The sequence below is a fragment of the Anser anser genome, assembly GCF_964211835.1.
Source record: "Anser anser genome assembly, chromosome: 6".
Lineage (NCBI taxonomy): Eukaryota > Metazoa > Chordata > Aves > Anseriformes > Anatidae > Anser > Anser anser.
In genome coordinates, this window is record NC_139726.1 from 346,185 (window position 1) to 366,073 (window position 19,889).

Consider the following 19,889-nt stretch of genomic DNA (forward strand, 5'->3'; position numbering starts at 1 on the left):
CTCTGATTTCACCACTACTTGTATTAGCAATTCTACTAACATACTCAAGAAAGTGATTCAAAAAAAAGCATACTCCTGATATCATAATTTTTCACCATAAAGAAACATGCAACAACATAGAAGGAAAAAAAAACCACACCAAAGACTTGACTTTGAATTCCTCTAAAACCAGTGCTTTTCAAAATAATGCAGCTACACAAATATAAAAGATCACTTTGTCTTTGAAAGTAAGAAAAAAGTTAAAAGGTGTTCTTACCTTGAAGTTAGTTCTTACAGTCACAATGAGCTTCAGCCATGGAGGAAACTGACAAATTATATTTGTGATAAATGATGAAATTGTGTCACCATAATCAGGTTTATGAAATTCAGCATCATTTAGACCATCTACCAAAATTATGTAATCATCGTCAGGAATTTTCTGCTCTGAAATATGAAAATAAAAAAAAAAGTGATTTTAAGTTCTCCCATTATGTGGCATATTTTTATTCCCAAATTTTAAACATCAAGGATTCTATGATTTTATGAACAATGTATTTTTATGCACAGCAATACATTTTATTGCATTTAGACATTATTTTAGACATTGAACATTTAAACAACTGAAAAACGGTACTATCATCATTTAAACCAGCCCACCCTTTATACTTAATGATACTGGTCAGATAATTAAAACAAAAAAAAAAAAATCGGTTGAAGTATCGTAACTATAATTCAACATTGACACAGAGCGCTAAGAAATGGAAGCAATCACTTACAATACAGTGTTTTCAACTGTGATTATGGATCTATTTTACAACCGCTTTAAAAAGAGTAAGAGATTAAACAAGGCTGTTAGCATGTTAACAGGGATGAGATGCATGGATATGGGACGAATGCATACACATACTGTTTAGGCTATTAATTGACACCACTTTTAACTATTAACCATTTACTTAAAACTTATACTTTACTGGATTTACCATACAAAGAAAAGCATGCAATTTACAAAAATCTTGAAAGCATTGGTTTGTACTTTTAAATTTGAGAAGAAAAGCTGTAACAGCTTGATAAACTAACATTGTTCATTTTGAGCACTGGTTAAGAATGAAAATCCTGGGGTAAATATCAGATTCGATGATGCATTTCACAGGTATTTGTTAACAGACAAAAAAAAAAAATCAAGAACTGCAGACCAATTTTCATAGAAATGAATGAACTCTGTTCAGACACAGAAAAATCTCCTCCCTCAACCTACTATATATGAAGTACATCCCCAGCTGGCATATAGACTGTGAAGCTATCTATTTTCAGGGAATATTTTTCAAGATTTTTTTTTTCTTAAATACAAAATCATGTTGTCACATGCTTTCTTGGAAAACTGTCATATCACATTTCAATTTTAAAAGCAAGTAAAAAATTCATCCAATTTGCAGATGTTTAGGCACAGAAAATTACTAAGCAAAAAAACAGTGACTAAAGTCAACAGCATCTGAAAACAAAATCTTTTAATACAAGATATAGCACCCTTAGCTTCAAGCCACAAAGTTATCCTTGAGTTTTCTGGCAAAAAGTAAATGTAAAGTTTCCATAGTTTTTAATGTTTCGTAGAATTCTACTTTAAAATGCAAAAGAACTGTTTAAAAACTATTATTGTTACAAACAATTACCACAGTTAAGGAATCCCTTCTCCAGGAACGTTCTGCTTTACTTATTTCTCTTTCGGCATTAAAATAGATGTTTCTAAGTTCTTCCCCCCAACAATATTTATGAAATTTAGATTCAGTTTCCAAATCACTTCTTGTTTGATTTACCTTTCCTGAGGTTTGAAAGTGGTTCCAGCACTCCCCTTTTAAAAGCTGCTGCTGGATCTTGGACACAAGATCTCAGGCTAAGCATGCTTTGTAGATGAGGCTCTTTTATTAGAAGATCTCTGTATGCTGTTAATTGGTTGGAACGGCAAAGTAAGGCTGCAATACTGTGCACAAATTCTGGGACAAGACAGGTGTATGTGTTGTCAGCTTGACAATAATGATAAGCAACGACCTGGAGAAAAAAGAAAAAACAAAAGGCTTACCCATTTAATACTTAAGATGGCACTTGTTAGTCCAATTACAATAAAGGTTTACCAAATTTCTCTTTCAGCTACAGAGTATTTTTCAGTGTTAGAATAATTATCTAATTCCATAATTGTTGTCAGATGGCTTATGCAAAGAGGTATAAAGGCACAAGAAGTTAGATCGTGAAATAGATTTTGATATTGTAGGCCATGCAAAACGGAAAAGAATTCAAAATGTCAGATTCTGGCAGGAAAATATAGTAATTTGAGTTCATCCCACTTGAATACAGGGGGATGAATATCTAATCTCTAAGAAACTAGAGTAGTAAAGGCAAAAAAAATAATTTGAGTCTCCACTAAGCAAGCTATTAGCTAAAACAACCCAGGACTAACTTGATCATGATTAGACAAAAGCAAATGACAAACAGCTACTGAAGACATCCTCATAGAGGCAAAAGGACAACTGGCTTCATTATGATTAGTGCAAAGGTATGTACTACTTAATAATAAAACATAATATAGATTGTATTCCTTTGAAAAAGGAAATAACAAGAAAAATACTCTGTTTACAGTAGACAGCCAAAGTCTAGCAGCACAACAGTCAACCTTTAATGCAGAAACATACAATAGAATATCCCGAGTTGGAAGGGATCCACAAGGATCCTTGAGTGCAACTCCTGGCTCCACACAGGACCACCCAAAAATCAGACCCCACGTCTGAGAATGCTGTCCAAATGCTGCTTAAACTCCAGCAGGCTTGATGCCATGACTGCTGCCCTGGGAAGCCTATTCCAGTGCCTGACTACCCTCTTGGTGCAGAACCTTTTCTTAACACCCAGCCTGAGCCTCCCCTGGAGGCTCTATGCTGTTCTCTCGAGTCCCGTCGCTGGCCCCAGAGAGCAGAGATCAGTGCCTGCCCCCTGCCCCTCCCTCTGCTCCCCTTGGGAGGAAGCTGTAGGCCGCCATGAGGCCTTCCCTGAGTCTCCTCCTCTCTGGACTGAGAGAACCAAGGGACTTCAGCTGCTCCTGGCGCATCTTGTCCTCCAGACCCTTCACCACCTTCATAACCCTTCCTCGGGCACTAACTGTTTTATGCCCAAAACTGGCACTCAAAACTGCACACAGTGCCCAAAGTAAGGCTGCACCAGGCAGAGCAGGGTGGGATGGTGTCATTCCCCCCCCCCCGACCAGCTAGCAGTACTGTGCCAGAGGTACCCCAGGGCACGGTCAACCCCCTTTGCCACCAGGGCACGCTGCTGACCGCTATTCAACTTGCCGTTGACCAAAACCCCCAGATCCGTGAGCCAGCAATGTGCCCTTGCTGCCAAGAAAGACAATGGTAGCCTAGCGTGCAACACGAAGAACACTGTCTGTAGGAAAGAAAATAATTGCACTTCAGTGCTTTTCAGAAAACAGTTTCCAAAAAAAACTTGTATCATGGAATATAGATGCATTATACACAGTCCAAATATTTTATTGTCTTTTTCCTTCCAGAATTTTGCCTGTGGAAAGCATACTGAGCAACTACTTGAAGAGAACACATGGCCTCTTTTTCAAGTTAAGGATCCCAACCTTCTCATACACATAGAACAGACTAGAAGTTTTTAATTGAATTTAATTCTATTAATTTAATTAAAGAATTCAATTAGTAACTTGAAAGGTAGATAGCTGGTTTCACCAGCCATGAAACTTGCACGTCTTTTTTAAGTGTTCAATGTTACCGCCTGTTCTCCCATCACTGACTATTTGAAATATACAGAAGGCTTTGCAAATCAGACTGTCTCCACCCAGGCTATATGTTTTCTAATATGCTGAAAGAAAAAATCCATTAGTAATGGAAAACTCACCTTTGAAGCAAGTCGCCTCACAGAATCACCTGTTTGATTTTGGTATTCAGGACTACCGGGACAGTTCAGAGTCTTCATTGTGTATGTACCACTTGTTGGAGGAATAGACAGAGGTAACTGACTTAAAGGAATCTCCTGACAGGAGTCACCACCTATTTTTAAAAGGCAACAAATGCAAACAAGACCAAATTTGCTGAAAACAGACTGTTTTATACGAAAGCATTACAGAATCTCTTTACCGCTAGTAGAAAAATCGCCTGCTCCTGTGCTCTTAAGAGGTGGTACTTCAAAAGTGACCAGCATTGAGGGACCCTAATGGCTTCTAAAGCAGATTCCCAGGGGAGCTTACTAATTAGTTCCCTGAGCAGCCTGAATTCTTCTCTCATACTGCCAATACTTTGGGGTATGCACTGCATGATAGAATGAAGAGATTCTACATTGTCTCCATTTTACCTTGCTTTTTGATGGGCTAAGCCCATGGTAGGTACATTATGTGGAAGGTATGTGTCAAAACATTTGTGGAGGAGTTGGTGAAGTCCTAGTAACTTAAGTCAGAAAAGCAAACATACTGACTCGTTATCAGTACAATAACCCGAACAATTATTCAGAGAAGAGACTTACTCTGGGGGGATGAATTAGGACTGTTTGAAGCTATTTGCCTCATGCGACCTCCATGGCAGCTAAGTGCCACCAGCCGTGAAATAATAGCAGTTTTCCCGAATCCCACACTTCCAGTAATGACTGCTCCCTGGTTCTCTGCCGGATCTGTATTCTTCATTTTTTCTTCAATTGCTTGAAACAGCCATTCTCTTCCAACAAACACCGAGTCTGTTGTTATGCTTGGCACTTCAAACAACAGTGGCTTCAGCAAAATATCTTGAGGCTTATAGGGAACGAAACGTGCTGAGAAGAGGTGGCAGGGAGAAAAGTTTATTAGAAACTAGTTGTGCAATAGAACAGCACTGCTTCAGAAGACAATTTTGTTCAGCGACTTGTTGATCATGTTCATAATCAGACTTTTTAGAGCTTCCACCATGAAAATAATAAAAGCTGATCTGCTCGGTTTGGGTCACCTCCATAACTCCTATGTGAATTAAATTATAAATAAGTTACAAGTATAATTTCAGGATATTTTTTACAACTGAATTTGAGTTTTCTTAAAGCGCATCAATAATTCCATAAATTGATAAGTTTCAAACATTTTTCAATTTAACGAGTTACACTGCTGAACATTTCAGTAGCATGTCTTCGAAGCTGTAAATACACGTACAGAGAAGAATTCTTTGTTAAACCAGAAAAAATATTTTTGAAGTAATATAAAAAAATTACTATCCTCTTTTTCAGTACTTTTGAAGCCATAAGAACAGAAAGTACTCAGCACAGCTAAAAGTGTGGTCGCATTTGATTACTTGAATCTAAACATTTGCTGAACACATGACAAGATATATAGGAGAGAAGAAGAATTTGGTTTTAGTTGCATTAAATACATTAAAATTTACAGAAACATAATGTTCACTAATATAATGGTATGAGGATTCATTAACTAAATCTAATGGTACACATCAGCATTGATCGACAAACGTGAAAAAACGTAAGTGAAAGACGACAGGATAACCTTTTCCTGCTTTTAATTGCTATTGATCAGTTAACAGAACCTGCAGATGACTAAGCTAGTTAAGAGAAGAAAAGAAAATATTCCCCACCTCACTTGCATTTAACATAACCTTGCTATTTTCAGACTCAAAGACCAGAAATATTAAAGAATATTTTTGTCATTAACACATCTAATGGTATTAGATCAGTTTTCTTCCTAAAACACAATTCTAATGACAGTGTCTGAAGATTTTTAATCCAGTGTAGTCTCTCAAATTGTAGTACGCTATTACCAAAGTATTGCAGATAATAAAATCTGGCAACCATGAAAATCAGTCTTTCCTAAACACTGGTATTACACAACTTCAGTTCGGACATTCACATGATCTGCACAGCACTGCTTATACACACTTAGTTAAACAATACACTGATTAAAAGCCACACATTCAATTTCTAAACAGCAAAAAGTGTGAACAAACGTTATTTTCAGACATATTGAGTGATCTGTGAAGTGCACAATACAATATCATTTTGTAGGATAGTGGTGTTTACAAAGATCTCAGAACGTCTATGTTATGAAACTACTTAACAACTGTGTGACCGTGCCAAGACAGATGCAGATGTAAATGTTTACCTTTACTTTCCTGCTGCACTCTTCCACCAGCAGTGTTGTGCCAAGGCAAGCGAACTGAAGTGCGTAAAGGAGTATGTCTTTGTCCATCCAAATAACTCAGATCTTCCAGTTTGGTAGAACTTGTTGCTGAAGTATTAAAGAATTGAAGCTTATTTTTCTTACAGTATAACTTACAATGACCGTTGTTATTTACTATATTTCTTTCCTCAACATAGTACTTACACATGTTTTCTAAATGATTTTAGCTAACTTTTACTTAAAAAAAAAAAAAAAAGCTGGCAATTTCTCTCTAGAGATCTTTTCTTACTACACTATCTCCTTGAAATATCCATTTGAAGAGTGGTGTTCTTTAGTCAGATTGGAGTTTTATTGATTTATGTATTTAATGAAAAATATTAACATCAAAATCTAAACTGACACTAAAATTCCTGAAAAGAAGCTAAAGACCAAACAAACAAAGAGACAGAGGGTACAAATTATTCAGTAAAACTTCTTACTTCTGCACAGAAACACAGGAACTACCTGATTCTTTCATCTCAATTTCCTTCCGAGTTGCCATCGATCTGTACCATGCAATTAGCCTAGCAGACACTGCATTACTCCACCACATTCAGGACATCAGCAATATTGCATTAACTCTCTAAGCTTCCCCATACTCCTTTGCATAGATAAACAGAACTCTAAACCATACAAAAGCTCTTGTTGAGAAACCATCTGCAACAGTAGTTGATTTCACACCGTACTCATGCAATACAGCAATACTTCTGCTGCGTAAGTCACTCTGAGAACAGTAACAGAATTTGTGTGCATCACTTCACAAATATTTGCTCAGCCACCATCTGCTGCAGTGGTTGAAGTCATTCATGTTATAGCATTTACAAAACTCACGCACTTTTAAGTCTAAGAGCAGCCAAAGCTAAAATCTGAGAATCTGTATTTCAGACAGTTATAACAGTCACATTTCCCAAAATTTATGCAGTACTGCTACAACATCCATGAAAAGAAAGTGGTTGCCTGCTTCTTACCCAGCCATGTCCCAGAATCAGCATTACCCATGTCCAAAAGGCACCAGTTTTAAACTGACATGCAGATCAAGTACTTGGAGAGAACATAAATCACACACAAGCAGCACACATGCTCCAAATCATAACCAGAGTACATGAACTTAACATATGATACAGGAGTTAGAATATCTACTTTGTCAAGATCATGAACTCAAAAGTTTTCTTTAGGAAGAGGATAACATAAGATAAAAAGAGAAAGCAAAAGCACAGTATGGTTTATGGTCCATCTCAGAACTCTGGAAAAGGCCCCCAGAATAAGTCAGACATAGTAACTGGGAATGCAGTAACAGGAAGTCACAATCAGTGATTCCTAGAACAAGACACCTACTTGTCTGAGCAGGGATTGGAGGTGTGACAACTTCCAATCTCATGTTCATAAAGAAAGAGACCAGCTTCATCAGTCTCTTATCTGCAAGGGTACTGAAAATCAATTATTTTTCTTGCACATGTAGCAAAATTGTCCAGTTTTTAAAAAGGGATATTTAGCATTGGCACTCAAAAGCCATAAAACAGTCTGGCTATAGTCATCTACAGCTTAGAGCACACTAGATTTCACAAAAATCTCTACAACGCCAGATACTAGAACAACTTAGAAAAGGATGTTACAGTTCTTTTGACAGTTTTGCACAGAGCATTAACTTATCTGCACTATAAAAGCTATAGGTCAGCTCACTCAACAGGCAAATTACAGCTAAATCAAGCCATTTTCAAAGCAGACTCAAATATTGTTTCTAACATTTGTAATTGTACAACTATATAAATAGCTATAGGCATGCTTAATTCATTGCAATTCTTTGCTAGTGCTCCCTCTGAGAAATTCACTTCTGTGAACAGCATGATTCTGATGAATAAACACAAAAGAAAACATAGCAATTAAACTAAAAATCTTGGTAACTCTCCTGCTGTGAACCTGGTCATCATTGTATTCATATCACTATATGTTGCTGCAAAATAATCCTTCAACAGTATAATTTTAATTGATTTTGAAACACTGTGCATTTTTACGGTATTTTAAAACCTCAAATTACATTTGTCAAGACTGCAGTGTGTGGCTTTCAGTATCTTTCATGACACTTCATGAACCATTCTAAATGTAAGACTATTTTGTATTAGCACTGGATTTTGGCTATTACTGACAAGTATTAAGTTATTGATAACACTGAACTGCCAATTAGCATCTTTTTCTTTTGCAGTTCCAGTATATTACAATTTCCTGGACTTTTCAGAAACTAACACTCTATATATAATGTCCTTCAAAAATGAAAAGGAGAGTGTTTCTCTTTTTTCAGCAAACCAACATGTTTGTACATTCACAATGAGAACACAGAACTAGTGCTTATTCATAATCTATAACTTTACAGGTCCAAAACTTAAAGTGGTATTGTCAGAACTTAAAAATTCTCAATGTTGCTAGCAGATTATATGCCAAAAGATTGCTCTTGATAACATCAAAAGCTGGTTTACTAACAGTACTTCCCCCATGAAACTTATCATACTAAGAAAATTCTATGCAGCATTTTTTTTTCATCTTTTAAACTTAGAATACTCCCTGTTATTAGCAACATTTTCTAGCTGCAATTAAGTATGTCTTCCCCTCTTCCTTCTAGGAATCACCAACACCCAAGCTCTAACCTGTTTATTGAAGTTTACTTCACTTTGCATTTAGTAGTTATCTTCTAACTTGTTAGCTACATCTACTGTCTCATATATGGCACCCATGCTCAGGAGAGCACTTTGTCAGATCATTTTGCTTGCAGAGTTATATTTCTGTAAGCAAACGGAATTTGATGTGTTCTACTAGTACAGCTCAAGTCAGATGTGCTTTTTCAGGGATTTTTGGATTTTACAAGACTTATAAAAAGTAGGGGTGAGGTTGCATATGTGTCTATCATAACTAAACAGACTAACATTTTCTGAATGGAATGATTCAACTAGAAAGCAGAATTTCACGTAGCTATTTAAATAATAATAATAAAAAAGTAATATGCGTTACTTGTTCACAGACCAAAGTATCATTTTGGTCTTAGTGTTAATCAGATTTACAGCTCTAGCGAATGTGAACACAGAAAAAGCAACAAACTTGAGGTGTTTTTGGATACCATACAGAGTCCTAGGACGACTGATGGATTTTAAAGCGTCCCCAAAGTTCTGCCTTAACCAATACCTACTAAACACAAGATGAACACTGTATGATAATTTTAAACAATTTAAGTAATACTTATCCATTCAGTTTAGAAACTACGCTTTTTTTTTTCCTGTGTGTGTCCTATGAAAACACTTTCAAACTAACAATATAACTTCAATTTTAAGATCAAGCAGAAATATCACATCATTAACAAAAACATCCATTTTTCTATTTCAGGACTTTACCTGCAACAGAGTTTGGACGAGGCATTATCAAAGATCCAGAACTTTGAGTATAAGGAACAGGACCCTCTCCCATTGGTACTTCTTTTGCCAAATTCTCAGCAGATCCAATAGCCTCCTCTTCTGCAACCGGTGAACAATTATCTGTTCTTCGATCATGACTAATCCCTTGATGTGCTCCAGCTCTGAGACTCCCGTCCTTACTCCATTCCAAACTGGATCCACTACGATCATCATTTTCTGACGAACTTGTTATCGTTGCTGAGAAATTGAAAGAAATTGAAGTACACAGCAGAGGAAAACAGCCCACCTGTGCATTATAATTTTCATACTCCAATGGCATTTGGGGCCTGCAGATAACAGTCAAGTAGTTCTCCACTGGATATTTCGTTTAATTTGAGTAATATTAATTAAAGCCAAACAACACAGCTTAGAAAAATTCAAATTGGAAAAAACACTCCAGAAAGCAGACAAAAAAAAATGTTCAGATGAATCTGGGTATGTCTTTAGATCTGTGTAATCTGTGCTGAGTGGAAAAAAAAACCACCAAAACATTTATGATCTTGTATGACAGATCTATTACTTTCCCAAAATATGTCTCAATTTCTTTTAAAATTTAAAAATCTATATAATATCTGGAAATATTCAAACCATTCTGCAAACACAGAAACAACAAAAGCTCTGTAAGAAATAAGAATAGCGCTTCTAGAGCAAGAACAAAAACTAAAAATGTGAATTATCAAAATAATACATTTAAAGTCAAATGTTTTACAAACAGAATTCAAAATTCAATTCATTGAAAACATTTGCACAGTTTTTCTGAAGTCAGAAAAGAGAGGCTGTGGATGCCCCATCCCTGGAGGTGTTCAAGACCAGGACGGATGAGGCCCTGAGCAACCTGATCTAGTGGGTGGCGACCCTGCCCATGGCAGGGGGGTTGGAACTACATGATCTTTGAGGTTCCTTCCAACCCAGGCCATTCTATCGTAAGTCAGAAGGCTTGCCCCAAGCCTACTTGTGACCAACAGTATTGTTCATAGTGTAACATCCTGTATACTGTATAAATGATAAAAACCTCAATACTGTTCAGAGATATAGCTCACCTAACAGCTTAGCTGCATTAGGATGACAGTTAGCCTGGACTCTCACATACCTCACTAACTAATTCTGGCAAAACACTTCCTGCAACTGAGATTTATACAAGATTTCCTAAGTACCTGCTACATTTCACTGGCAGAAAGAGTACAAGGCTAGATGCACGTTTGATCAGGCCCAGTAGAGTATATGAATGAAATTTTAGATTAAACACTCTGATTTCGGTTTTTAAAGTATTTCAATGTACTACTGTATACAGTAAATACGAGGCTCAAAAAGGTTTTTTCTGTTTATTATAAACAAATCAGGAAACATTTACAAATAATTTCTCAGTACTATGTGAAACTCTTTAGCAGTAAGATGTACCATTGTGGTTTTCTTTGCTGTAGAAGTACCAGATGCCACAAAATATACAACACAGTGCTATACAGATCCTTAGCTAAATGACAACTGTGGACTACACAGGTTTTTTGGATGCTGCATTACAGAATAGTAGTTTTCCACTGCTGTAGCAATTTGCTCAATGAAAGCTGAACCAATTTTAACTGCATTATCTAGAATGCTCCAGATAATCCAGTTTGTTGGTTGGGGGCACAACTGTAACTAATAGAGGTCTCCTACAACATCTGAAAGCGTGAAGAATTTATACTTCTAGAATCTACTGTACTGATGTTTATTAAAACTCCACTAATATATTTGCATAAGAATGCTTTGCAAATATATACTGCTTATTGTATGTTTAATAGTGAAATTACTGTTTAATTTAATTTTTTTTCAATATTTACATTGCAGTTTCACAAAATATTTGAACAACAAATATTTAAGCGATCACTCTGTATTTTGAATGCTTGAAAGTTCACCTAAATCAATGAGAACAGCATGTCTGTATGACAGAACACCTAATCATTCAAAATTATCTTGGAAAAAAAGTTAGGTCTAGACTAACAATCAAACAACTATTAATAAGGGGAAATAAAACATGAAAAAAAGAAGAAGCTTGATAAGGCAGGAAAAGTGTTGTGGTTTTTTTTTTCCCCTGTTTTGGTTTGATTTGGGAGATTTTTTGTATTTATTTCATTCTTTGAACCGGGGAGAGGAAAGAAAATAGTGTATTATCAAAAGTTCACAACTTAACTTCAACTAAAGTTAAAGATCATCACATTATACACTTCTTACCTTGACCCAGCTTCTACAAAGTATTTCATTATAACTGCTAGCTTATATATGAATGTATGCAACAGAGAAAAATATAACATTGGATGAATGGGCACCAAGGGAAAAAATAACAGTCAGTCGATGCTTGTTCAAATAATATCTATGTGAACTGTGGACTCCCCACAGGCTAAGATTTTAAGTGTTACAGGTATGTATGTGACAACTCTACATTGGGCTGACCACATCACCAATGAAGCGGAAATCCTAAATTTTTATGAAACATATCCAAGTAGAATTGCCTAATATCTACATATTTACATATCACAGTGTTAGTAAAGCACTGGTGTAGTTATGAAGGTAGAACTGTCTTTGTAACCATGTCCTATCTGTGAAACCTGTTTTGCTGTAATTGTACAGCTCTCACAAATCTGTCATTCACAGAACTGATTTGAACTATTCTATTAAAAAAAAGCAAAGTCGCTATAAAACATTAAACAAGGAAATGACTGAAATATACTAACAGATAAATATTTTTTGAAACAGAAGACATTACTGTCTCTTGTAGTCATACACTGCTGTATTTTTATAGCAATATACACACTTGTACAATCATTTCAGTTTGTTTTATACTTGCACTAGTGTAATTGAAGCAGGAATCCCTTAAGTCTGACAAAGCTTAAAACTAACGGATTCTATTCTCAAGTCAAGCAATTACAGATCTGTGAATCCACGAGCAGCAAATCTGCTATGGAAGAAGTTCACAAAATAATTTCCTAAAAACAAAGTACTTAAATGTTATACAAATACAGAAGTTGGACTCGATGATCCCTGTAGATCCCTTTCAACTTGGGATATTCTAAGGTGTTACATAAATGAGACTTTTGACCCATGATAACCATCTCTCTTAGGGTAAATGACCAGTAAAAACGATGTTATGCCATAACATATGACTACTATTAATTACTTCACTTTATAATTAAATTCAGGAACATCTATAAAGCCAGAGTGAAGTGTATTAGTACTAGCCAAGAAGTACTGATAATACGTTCTTAACTGTGTTAAGGAAACGTATATTATCAGTATGTGGCAAGTACTACAACAACAATCAAGTTACTATACATAACAGCAGGCAGGCAGGCTGGCAGATACCACTTTCACTTGCAACTCCTTCTATTAACAAAAGTTGCAATTAAAAAATTAGTAAGTTCACAAAGACAATAACATGACTTAAGTTTATATTGTTAAATCGAGGCATTTAAGATTTAGAATTGCTTTCTTTTACAGCATCCCTAAATTTTTTCAAACTGCTAGAGCTAAATAAAACTGGAAGTTTGCTTTTGTAGATTGAGAAAGCTTCAGGTTAGGGGGCACACTGTGTCCTTCCTTCCCCCTCCCCCTGTCCCCCCACTTTTTTTTTTTTTTTTTAAGCTTAACAGCTGTTACAAAATCAATTTTAAATACCAACTCCTCAACCAATTGGCCTCTTCTAAAAAACTGACTAAATCAACAAAGGATAAATCTTCTTACAACAGTTTATAACAACTCTAAAATTATGCTTTTTACATCTTACTCTGGCCGTCCAGAGAATATCAAAGCAGCCATTTGAACACTCAAAGCTTTATAGGAAGATAGGAAGCTATAGGAAGATAGCTTTACTGATAAGGACTCACTAGGGAAGGGAGCAGAAATAGAGAAGATGGTACAAACAAGGCAGCAAAGAATTCATAGCTTTTCTTTATACAGAAAAGACTTGCTAAAGTTATCTAATGATAGCTGACACCAAATTGGATATGCGTATATAGCCTCAGTTCAGTCATCCAATTTGCAGAGGATCCCACGATTTCACCTCTTCCTTGATGCCCCATTTACACTTCGCTTTCATGCCAGTTACTCTGATGTCTGAACTGTTTCTAAACAGCTTTATTTGGATTATCCTCGCAACAGCTAGCATTAATTAATTTTTCCTCCACTGAAAATCCAACCAGCTTCAACGTATTCTGTCCTTCACTATTAGGAAATGCATTGTAGAGGCAAATACAATGGAAGAAGTAAAAATAGTAATTGGAGCACAACAGAGGAAATTATTTTAAAAGGAAAACATGCAGAAATTAGAACTGCACCATGAAAGCAAAAGAAGAGAAACGCACATCTAACAACAGCGACTGTTACAGGCAAGAAATAGGATTTCAATTTTCAAGTACAGAGGACATGGAATGGGATCCAGCTATGGCATAAAAATCAAACACTGTCATGAAGCAGCTATTCAAACCTGCAGTATTAAGAGAAGGTTAATTTCTATTAATTGCATTACTAATTAGGATGCTTACCTATAATTCCACTGTCCTTGCTCTCCAGGGTGGAGCTAGGGCTGCTAATGGTTCCACAGGGACTACCTTTGTTGGCTGCTGTTTTGCCAGCACAGCTATTGAGAGTTGAGCATGGGCTATCAGTGCTAGGTGATGTAGTGCTGCTTGTGAGGGTAGAACATGGACTGACTCCTTGACTGGTTATTGTACACTGCAGTGTGAAGAAAAATGAATAGTTATTGCACAGAAGGCAGTAAAATACTGTGCTGAAAATTAGAAGCAACAAGGTTAAACAAAGCAAAGAAACCATTTTCCAAGGAAAAACCTCAAGAAACGAATGCTTATCTTGATTGGGAGCCTTATTGACATGTTTTCAGATAACTCTTATAATGTGTCTTAGAAGTCTAAAATATTGCTCGTTATTCCCAAACAAAAAAGGGAAATTCATGATTAACTCGAAGAGCTGCAGTGAGGCAGATTTCATAGAATCATAGAACGGCTTGGGTTGGAAGAGACCTTAAACACCATCTAATTCCAACCCCCTGCCATGGGCACCTCCCACTAGACCAGGTTGCCCAAAGCCCCATCCAACTTGGCCTTGAACACTTCCAGGGATGGGACATCCACAGCTTCTCTGAGCAACCAGTTCCAGTTTACACCCTCAGAGTAAAGAATTTCCTCCTTACATCTAATCTAAACCTACCCTATTTCAGTTTAATTACATTCCCTCTTGTCCTATCACTGCAATCCCCAACAAAGAGTCCCTCCCCAGCTTTTCTGTAGGCCCCTTTCAGGTACTGGAGGGCCACTACAAGGTCTCCCCACAGCTTTCTCTTCTCCAGGCTGAAGAACCCCAACTCTCTCAGCCTTTGTAGGAGAGGTGCTCCAGCCCCTTGATCATCTTTGCGGTCCTCCTCTGGACTCGTTCTAATACTTCCACATCCTTCCTATTACATTGGGGGCCCCAGAGCTGAACACAGCACTCCAACCAGGGTCTCATGAGGGCAGAGCAGAGGGGGACAATTACCTCCCTTGATCTGCTGCCCCACGCTGCTTTTGATGCAGCCCAGGATACAGTTGGCTTTCTGGGCTCCAAGTGCACATCGCCAGCTCATATCGAGCTCCTCATCCACCAACATGCCACACCCCCAGGTCCTTCTCAGGGTGGATCTCAATCCATCATCTACCCAGTCTATATTTGTGTTAAAAACACTGGTACTGCAATCTTATTCACCCTTTCCTATCACTGGAATCCAATGCACTAAGAATTTTGAGGCCTGGAACAGTAAGTGAAGAAAGGGAAGAGAAAGAGATTGGTAGTAAGCAGTTTAGGTTAGCAGATGAGTTTCATACAGTTACGAGCTACTCGATTCTCCCCAGTTCTACTCCTACATGACAATAAAAACCTTCAATCAGAAGTGAACTTCTTGGAAAGGAAAGGATGTCCCCAAAACATGCAACCATTTTAGCAAACCACTGAAATTTTCCATTCTCATAAATCACTGAGAATACCAGGAAAAAATCCTAAATACTGAAATAATGCAGAAAGAACCCTAGCTGCTCTTCAGATTCATAGTAGCTTAGACTTAGCCTCCAAGACTGATGAGTCTATTCTTTTTTTCAGCTTTTTTTTTTTTTAGGAAAGAATGCAAGATCAACCCACAATTAAAAGAAAACAAAACGTGTAACTTGATTGTTATAATTCATTTACAATTCCATTACCGTATGCCTATTAACATAGATTATATTTTGGTAATTATCAAGTAACTGCAATTAGCAAACAGAGAAAATAAGGAAATAACATGAGTCCGTTCAGAAGCAAGATGAACATAAATATGTTGTTTTCTGTTATCCTACCATGGCTTCATTTTTCTCTTCTATATGAGCAGAAGTTGGGATTCCTTCTCCCAGTAAAAACCCCAATCTTGTCATCAATTCTTGTGCTGCAGGAGAACAGCTCGAGTCTTTATCAGGTTTTGCTTTGGAGACAGGGTGTGGGGGGGAAGTTGGTTAAAATTAGTCTCGTATTTGGAAAATGTTACAAGAGGCAGAAAAAATACAATCAAATGTAAACACTGGATCTTCTCTCAGCAGTATATCTAACAGAGAAGCTAATGCCATTTAAACTTTTTGCCTTTTAGACTTAAAATTGTTGGTGGTTCTTGGATTCTCTGCATATTTGCACAAATCTAGGGGATGAAAAAAAAAACAAAAAAACAAAACAAAACAAACAAGCCAACCAAACACCACCCCTACGCCCACCAATCAAAACAGAAATGGTTAAAGTGCAATTGTTTAAGTTGCATTACCTTCTACAATACCAAAAAGCAGAGCAGAAAAACTATGACTAATCTGTTCCTTTACTTTTGTTTTTCCTTTATGGCTTCACTAAGCTAAATACATGGCTGAACAGGATTTTTTTATTTTATTATTATTATTTTTTTTTTTTTTTTTTTTTACCAAAAAAACATATGATATCTAACCACTGATGTTCAGTGGGATTTGCAAGAAATGACACTTTCTTCCCCCAGTTGCAGATTGTAAGAAAAACAGAGAAAACAGTAATTTTAACTGAACTGAACAGTTTACCCAGTAAGCATTACTTCAGTGTTTCAATTTCCCTGAGTGATGCAAAACTCAGCTTCCAAACATGAACATTTCACTAGTTGAACATCCTTATTTATTTCACTTTAGCTCAGTGCCTACTTAAATATACATATTTCTTAATTTTGTCGACAGTGTAAGTTTTTATTCTGGAAGATCTAATTCTATGACTTCTTCAATAACGTTAAAAGGAGGAAATCTACAAAATGGTTTGTTTTTTTTTTTTTTGAAGTCAGCTGATTTCACAAACACTTTAATTGCCAGTATTACCATTTTAAAGATAACTGTAATAATCAAAATGACAATTATTATAAAGAAAACGCATTTTCCAGTCAAGTATTCCAAGACATGGCAATTTGCAAAACATTCTGAGATGCAAAAGCTTTAACTATTTCATTCCTATGAACAGTTAAAAATAAATATTATATTCAAATTTTAACCTTTTACAGGATTGAGCAAATGTTATGCATAGTAAGAATGTCAGCTCAGCAGCAAAGATAAAATCCAAGAGTCAAAGGAGTTCAGCCCACCAATCATTGTTTAATCCTTAAACACTAGAATTCAGTTTTGACCTTTAGCATTCTCTCTGTCTGGGAATACAACTCTGTCAAGAGGAGGATTATTATGAGATGATCTTTAGATGGAAATAAGGTCTACAAGCTGTCCAGGATGTGTGTAAAACTTTAATGCCTGCACCAACATGGCTATTAAGATGAAGGCATAAGAGTGCCCAGGCTGACTGTAACATATCAAATACGGCATAAAAGAGCAGATTGTGAAAAAATTTACAGTGAGCTCTATTTTCACTATTAATTATTAAAAATAAGTGGGTTTTTTGTTTGTTTTGTTTTTCTCCTAAAGGAACTATTTGTTTTTAAAAGTGTAGCTTTTATACTGTAGAATTGAAGCAAAAGCTAAAACAAAAATTTTTCAGCTGGAACCTGACCAGCTACATGCAATGACTTTAATGTGGCCTGATAAACTGCAAAAAATAATATAAAATAATATAAGACACGTGAAATCCATGCTATGGTGCATATAGTCTTATACCAAGTTATTGGTAATTTTGCTTTGGCTATGACATTCACTGTCAAAGCTACACTCTGTTACATGCTAGTCAATTTAACGGACATGAAACTTTTCAAAAATTCCAATTAACTTTAGAGAATTAGCTTTTACCAGCTTTGCCAGCACAGAAGTCTGCTGTTACTGACTTCTTATTTAGCAAGCTTTTACAAAATTTCTAAAATGAAGCACTGTATCCAGTGCAGAGATACACACTTGGAATCAGTTTACATTGAAAAGAAAATTAAAAAAAATTCTAGTTGGCCTTTGCAATACGTAGTAATCAGCAACAGTCAACATTGCTTTACCTGCAGTACACATACAATTCCACGAATTGAGACAGTTATAAAGATCATGTAAGTATAATGGAAAGCATTTCCTCCTTACAACAAGCACATGGAATTTGCCAAACTCTTACAAACAGAGAAACAAAATTTCACTATAATGCAGGATCCTTTGTATCACTCTGAAATGAACAGCTGTTCTTCTAAACCAAGTATCATTGAACAGATTCTTACCAGTTTGACTGGGTTCTCCTTGCTCTGCTCCTTTTCTCAGCAGTAGACCTGCCTCACCTGGCACTCTAGGACTTTCCACATACTTGGGCTTCCTGATCGGACCTGCCACAGGAAAGAGCTGAGTATCAAATTTTTCCTGATGGACCAGAAGTTTCAAATGTAAAGTGTCTATCCTCAGAGAGAAATAAAGTAGAGGAACTAGTTCTTACACGCAGAGCTGCTACTGTAAGAACTCAAGAGCTGTTGTACTTCCGCACTAGTGAGAAAGAAATGCTCTGTTCGGGCTTCTGGGAACATAAAGCCCACCAGAAAATCAAACCAGTCTGCTTGCTGTGACAATCCTGAAAGTTTCCAGTATATATAAAGTGAGTGACTTTATCATGTTCAAACTCAGGTAACTTCCAGTGGGCCTCCTTTGTAGAGCTTTCACTTTCCATTATAACAAGAAGATAATATTGTTAGGAGTATCTCTGAAACTAAGCGAGAAATCCTACAGGCAGACAGTTTGCAAAATTAGTGCACTAAAAATCACACTAAAAATTTCTGCTTTCATAAAACAATAGCATTCCCAGTTTATATTAAGTTTAAATACACAACCTCTACTATTAAAAAGAGCGGTGCATTCACACACACACAAACCCACTTTTAAAAAATTAAATTGATTCCCTCTTTGCTCTCCCTTTCAGCTTCATGCTTTGGTTTCAGGCTGTTTATGAACCTGGTTTTTGCCGAACATGGGTTAGTAGGTTAGTAGCAACTGCAGGAAATGTTAACTACACAACTGTGCTTCTGGTCAGCAAAGTATCTAACTGAAAGGGAACGATGCTGCCCTCTAAAGGTTTAACAGAAAAAGCATACTGGTACTATTACATCAACATCTGCTTGCACTACAAACGCAAAGGAGAAATTTTCATCTTAATTTAGCAATTGATAGTACTGGAAGGTAAGCTGCTACATTGATACGTCATAGAACTGAAACTCTACCATGTATTTATCCACATCCTGAAAAAATACGTCAGTAGAATTTTATAACAATAAAAGCATTTGCAACACTGAGAGTTTTGGAAAAGTATAAACAGGGAAATTTGCAAAGTTACACATTGGAAAGCTAAGATATTTAAATGGAATAGGGAGTGGAAATATCATCATCTGTGGTACCGAAAACTGAAGGTACTAAACCTGAATTTTTGTCTTAAATTTTCACTAGTACAATCCTTTTTTTTTTTTTTTTTTTTGTAATGTGTCTAATAAAGCCACTTGAAACTTTCAAAGTTTTAGTGAGCTGGAGGTGTAGTTTGTGATTCTAATGTTTCATTCAGAGCAAACTAAGTATTAGCTAGAAGTCCCTAGAAACACAGTCAGTTACTATACTTAAAAAATCTGAAATAGAGGTATTTCGAGAATTTCCCCAGCTCTGACAACAGATAATGATTTACCCTTCTTTTGAGCCCCATTTGTCCCCATCTAACTAAAAGAAGCCAGAGTTGAACAGAAGTATTCATGTAAATGTATTTAAAGAGCATTTAAGCACTGCAAAGGGAACCTTTGACAGTTTCAAATACTGTCTGACAGCAGAGGAAGTACTGGCTCCCAGGACTGCCATGCT

General features: G+C 36.4%; 1 protein-coding gene across 10 annotated transcripts in view; it reads right to left on the reverse strand.

Moving 5' to 3' along the window:
- Positions 1–19,889, reverse strand: part of TANC1 (tetratricopeptide repeat, ankyrin repeat and coiled-coil containing 1) — a gene marked incomplete at its 3' end in the record, with an annotated part of 95,675 nt that overhangs the window by 26,595 nt on the left and 49,191 nt on the right. For all 10 annotated transcript variants that reach the window (XM_083841647.1, XM_083841645.1, XM_083841650.1 and 7 more), the window contains 9 exons: positions 18,284–18,385; positions 15,954–16,075; positions 14,118–14,307; positions 9,544–9,801; positions 6,110–6,235; positions 4,504–4,785; positions 3,883–4,034; positions 1,791–2,022; positions 257–423 (listed from right to left, as the gene is read on the reverse strand). In XM_083841647.1, the coding sequence (XP_083697773.1) occupies positions 257–423; positions 1,791–2,022; positions 3,883–4,034; positions 4,504–4,785; positions 6,110–6,235; positions 9,544–9,801; positions 14,118–14,307; positions 15,954–16,075; positions 18,284–18,385 (1,631 nt within the window). The remainder of the gene's footprint in view (positions 1–256; positions 424–1,790; positions 2,023–3,882; positions 4,035–4,503; positions 4,786–6,109; positions 6,236–9,543; positions 9,802–14,117; positions 14,308–15,953; positions 16,076–18,283; positions 18,386–19,889) is intronic.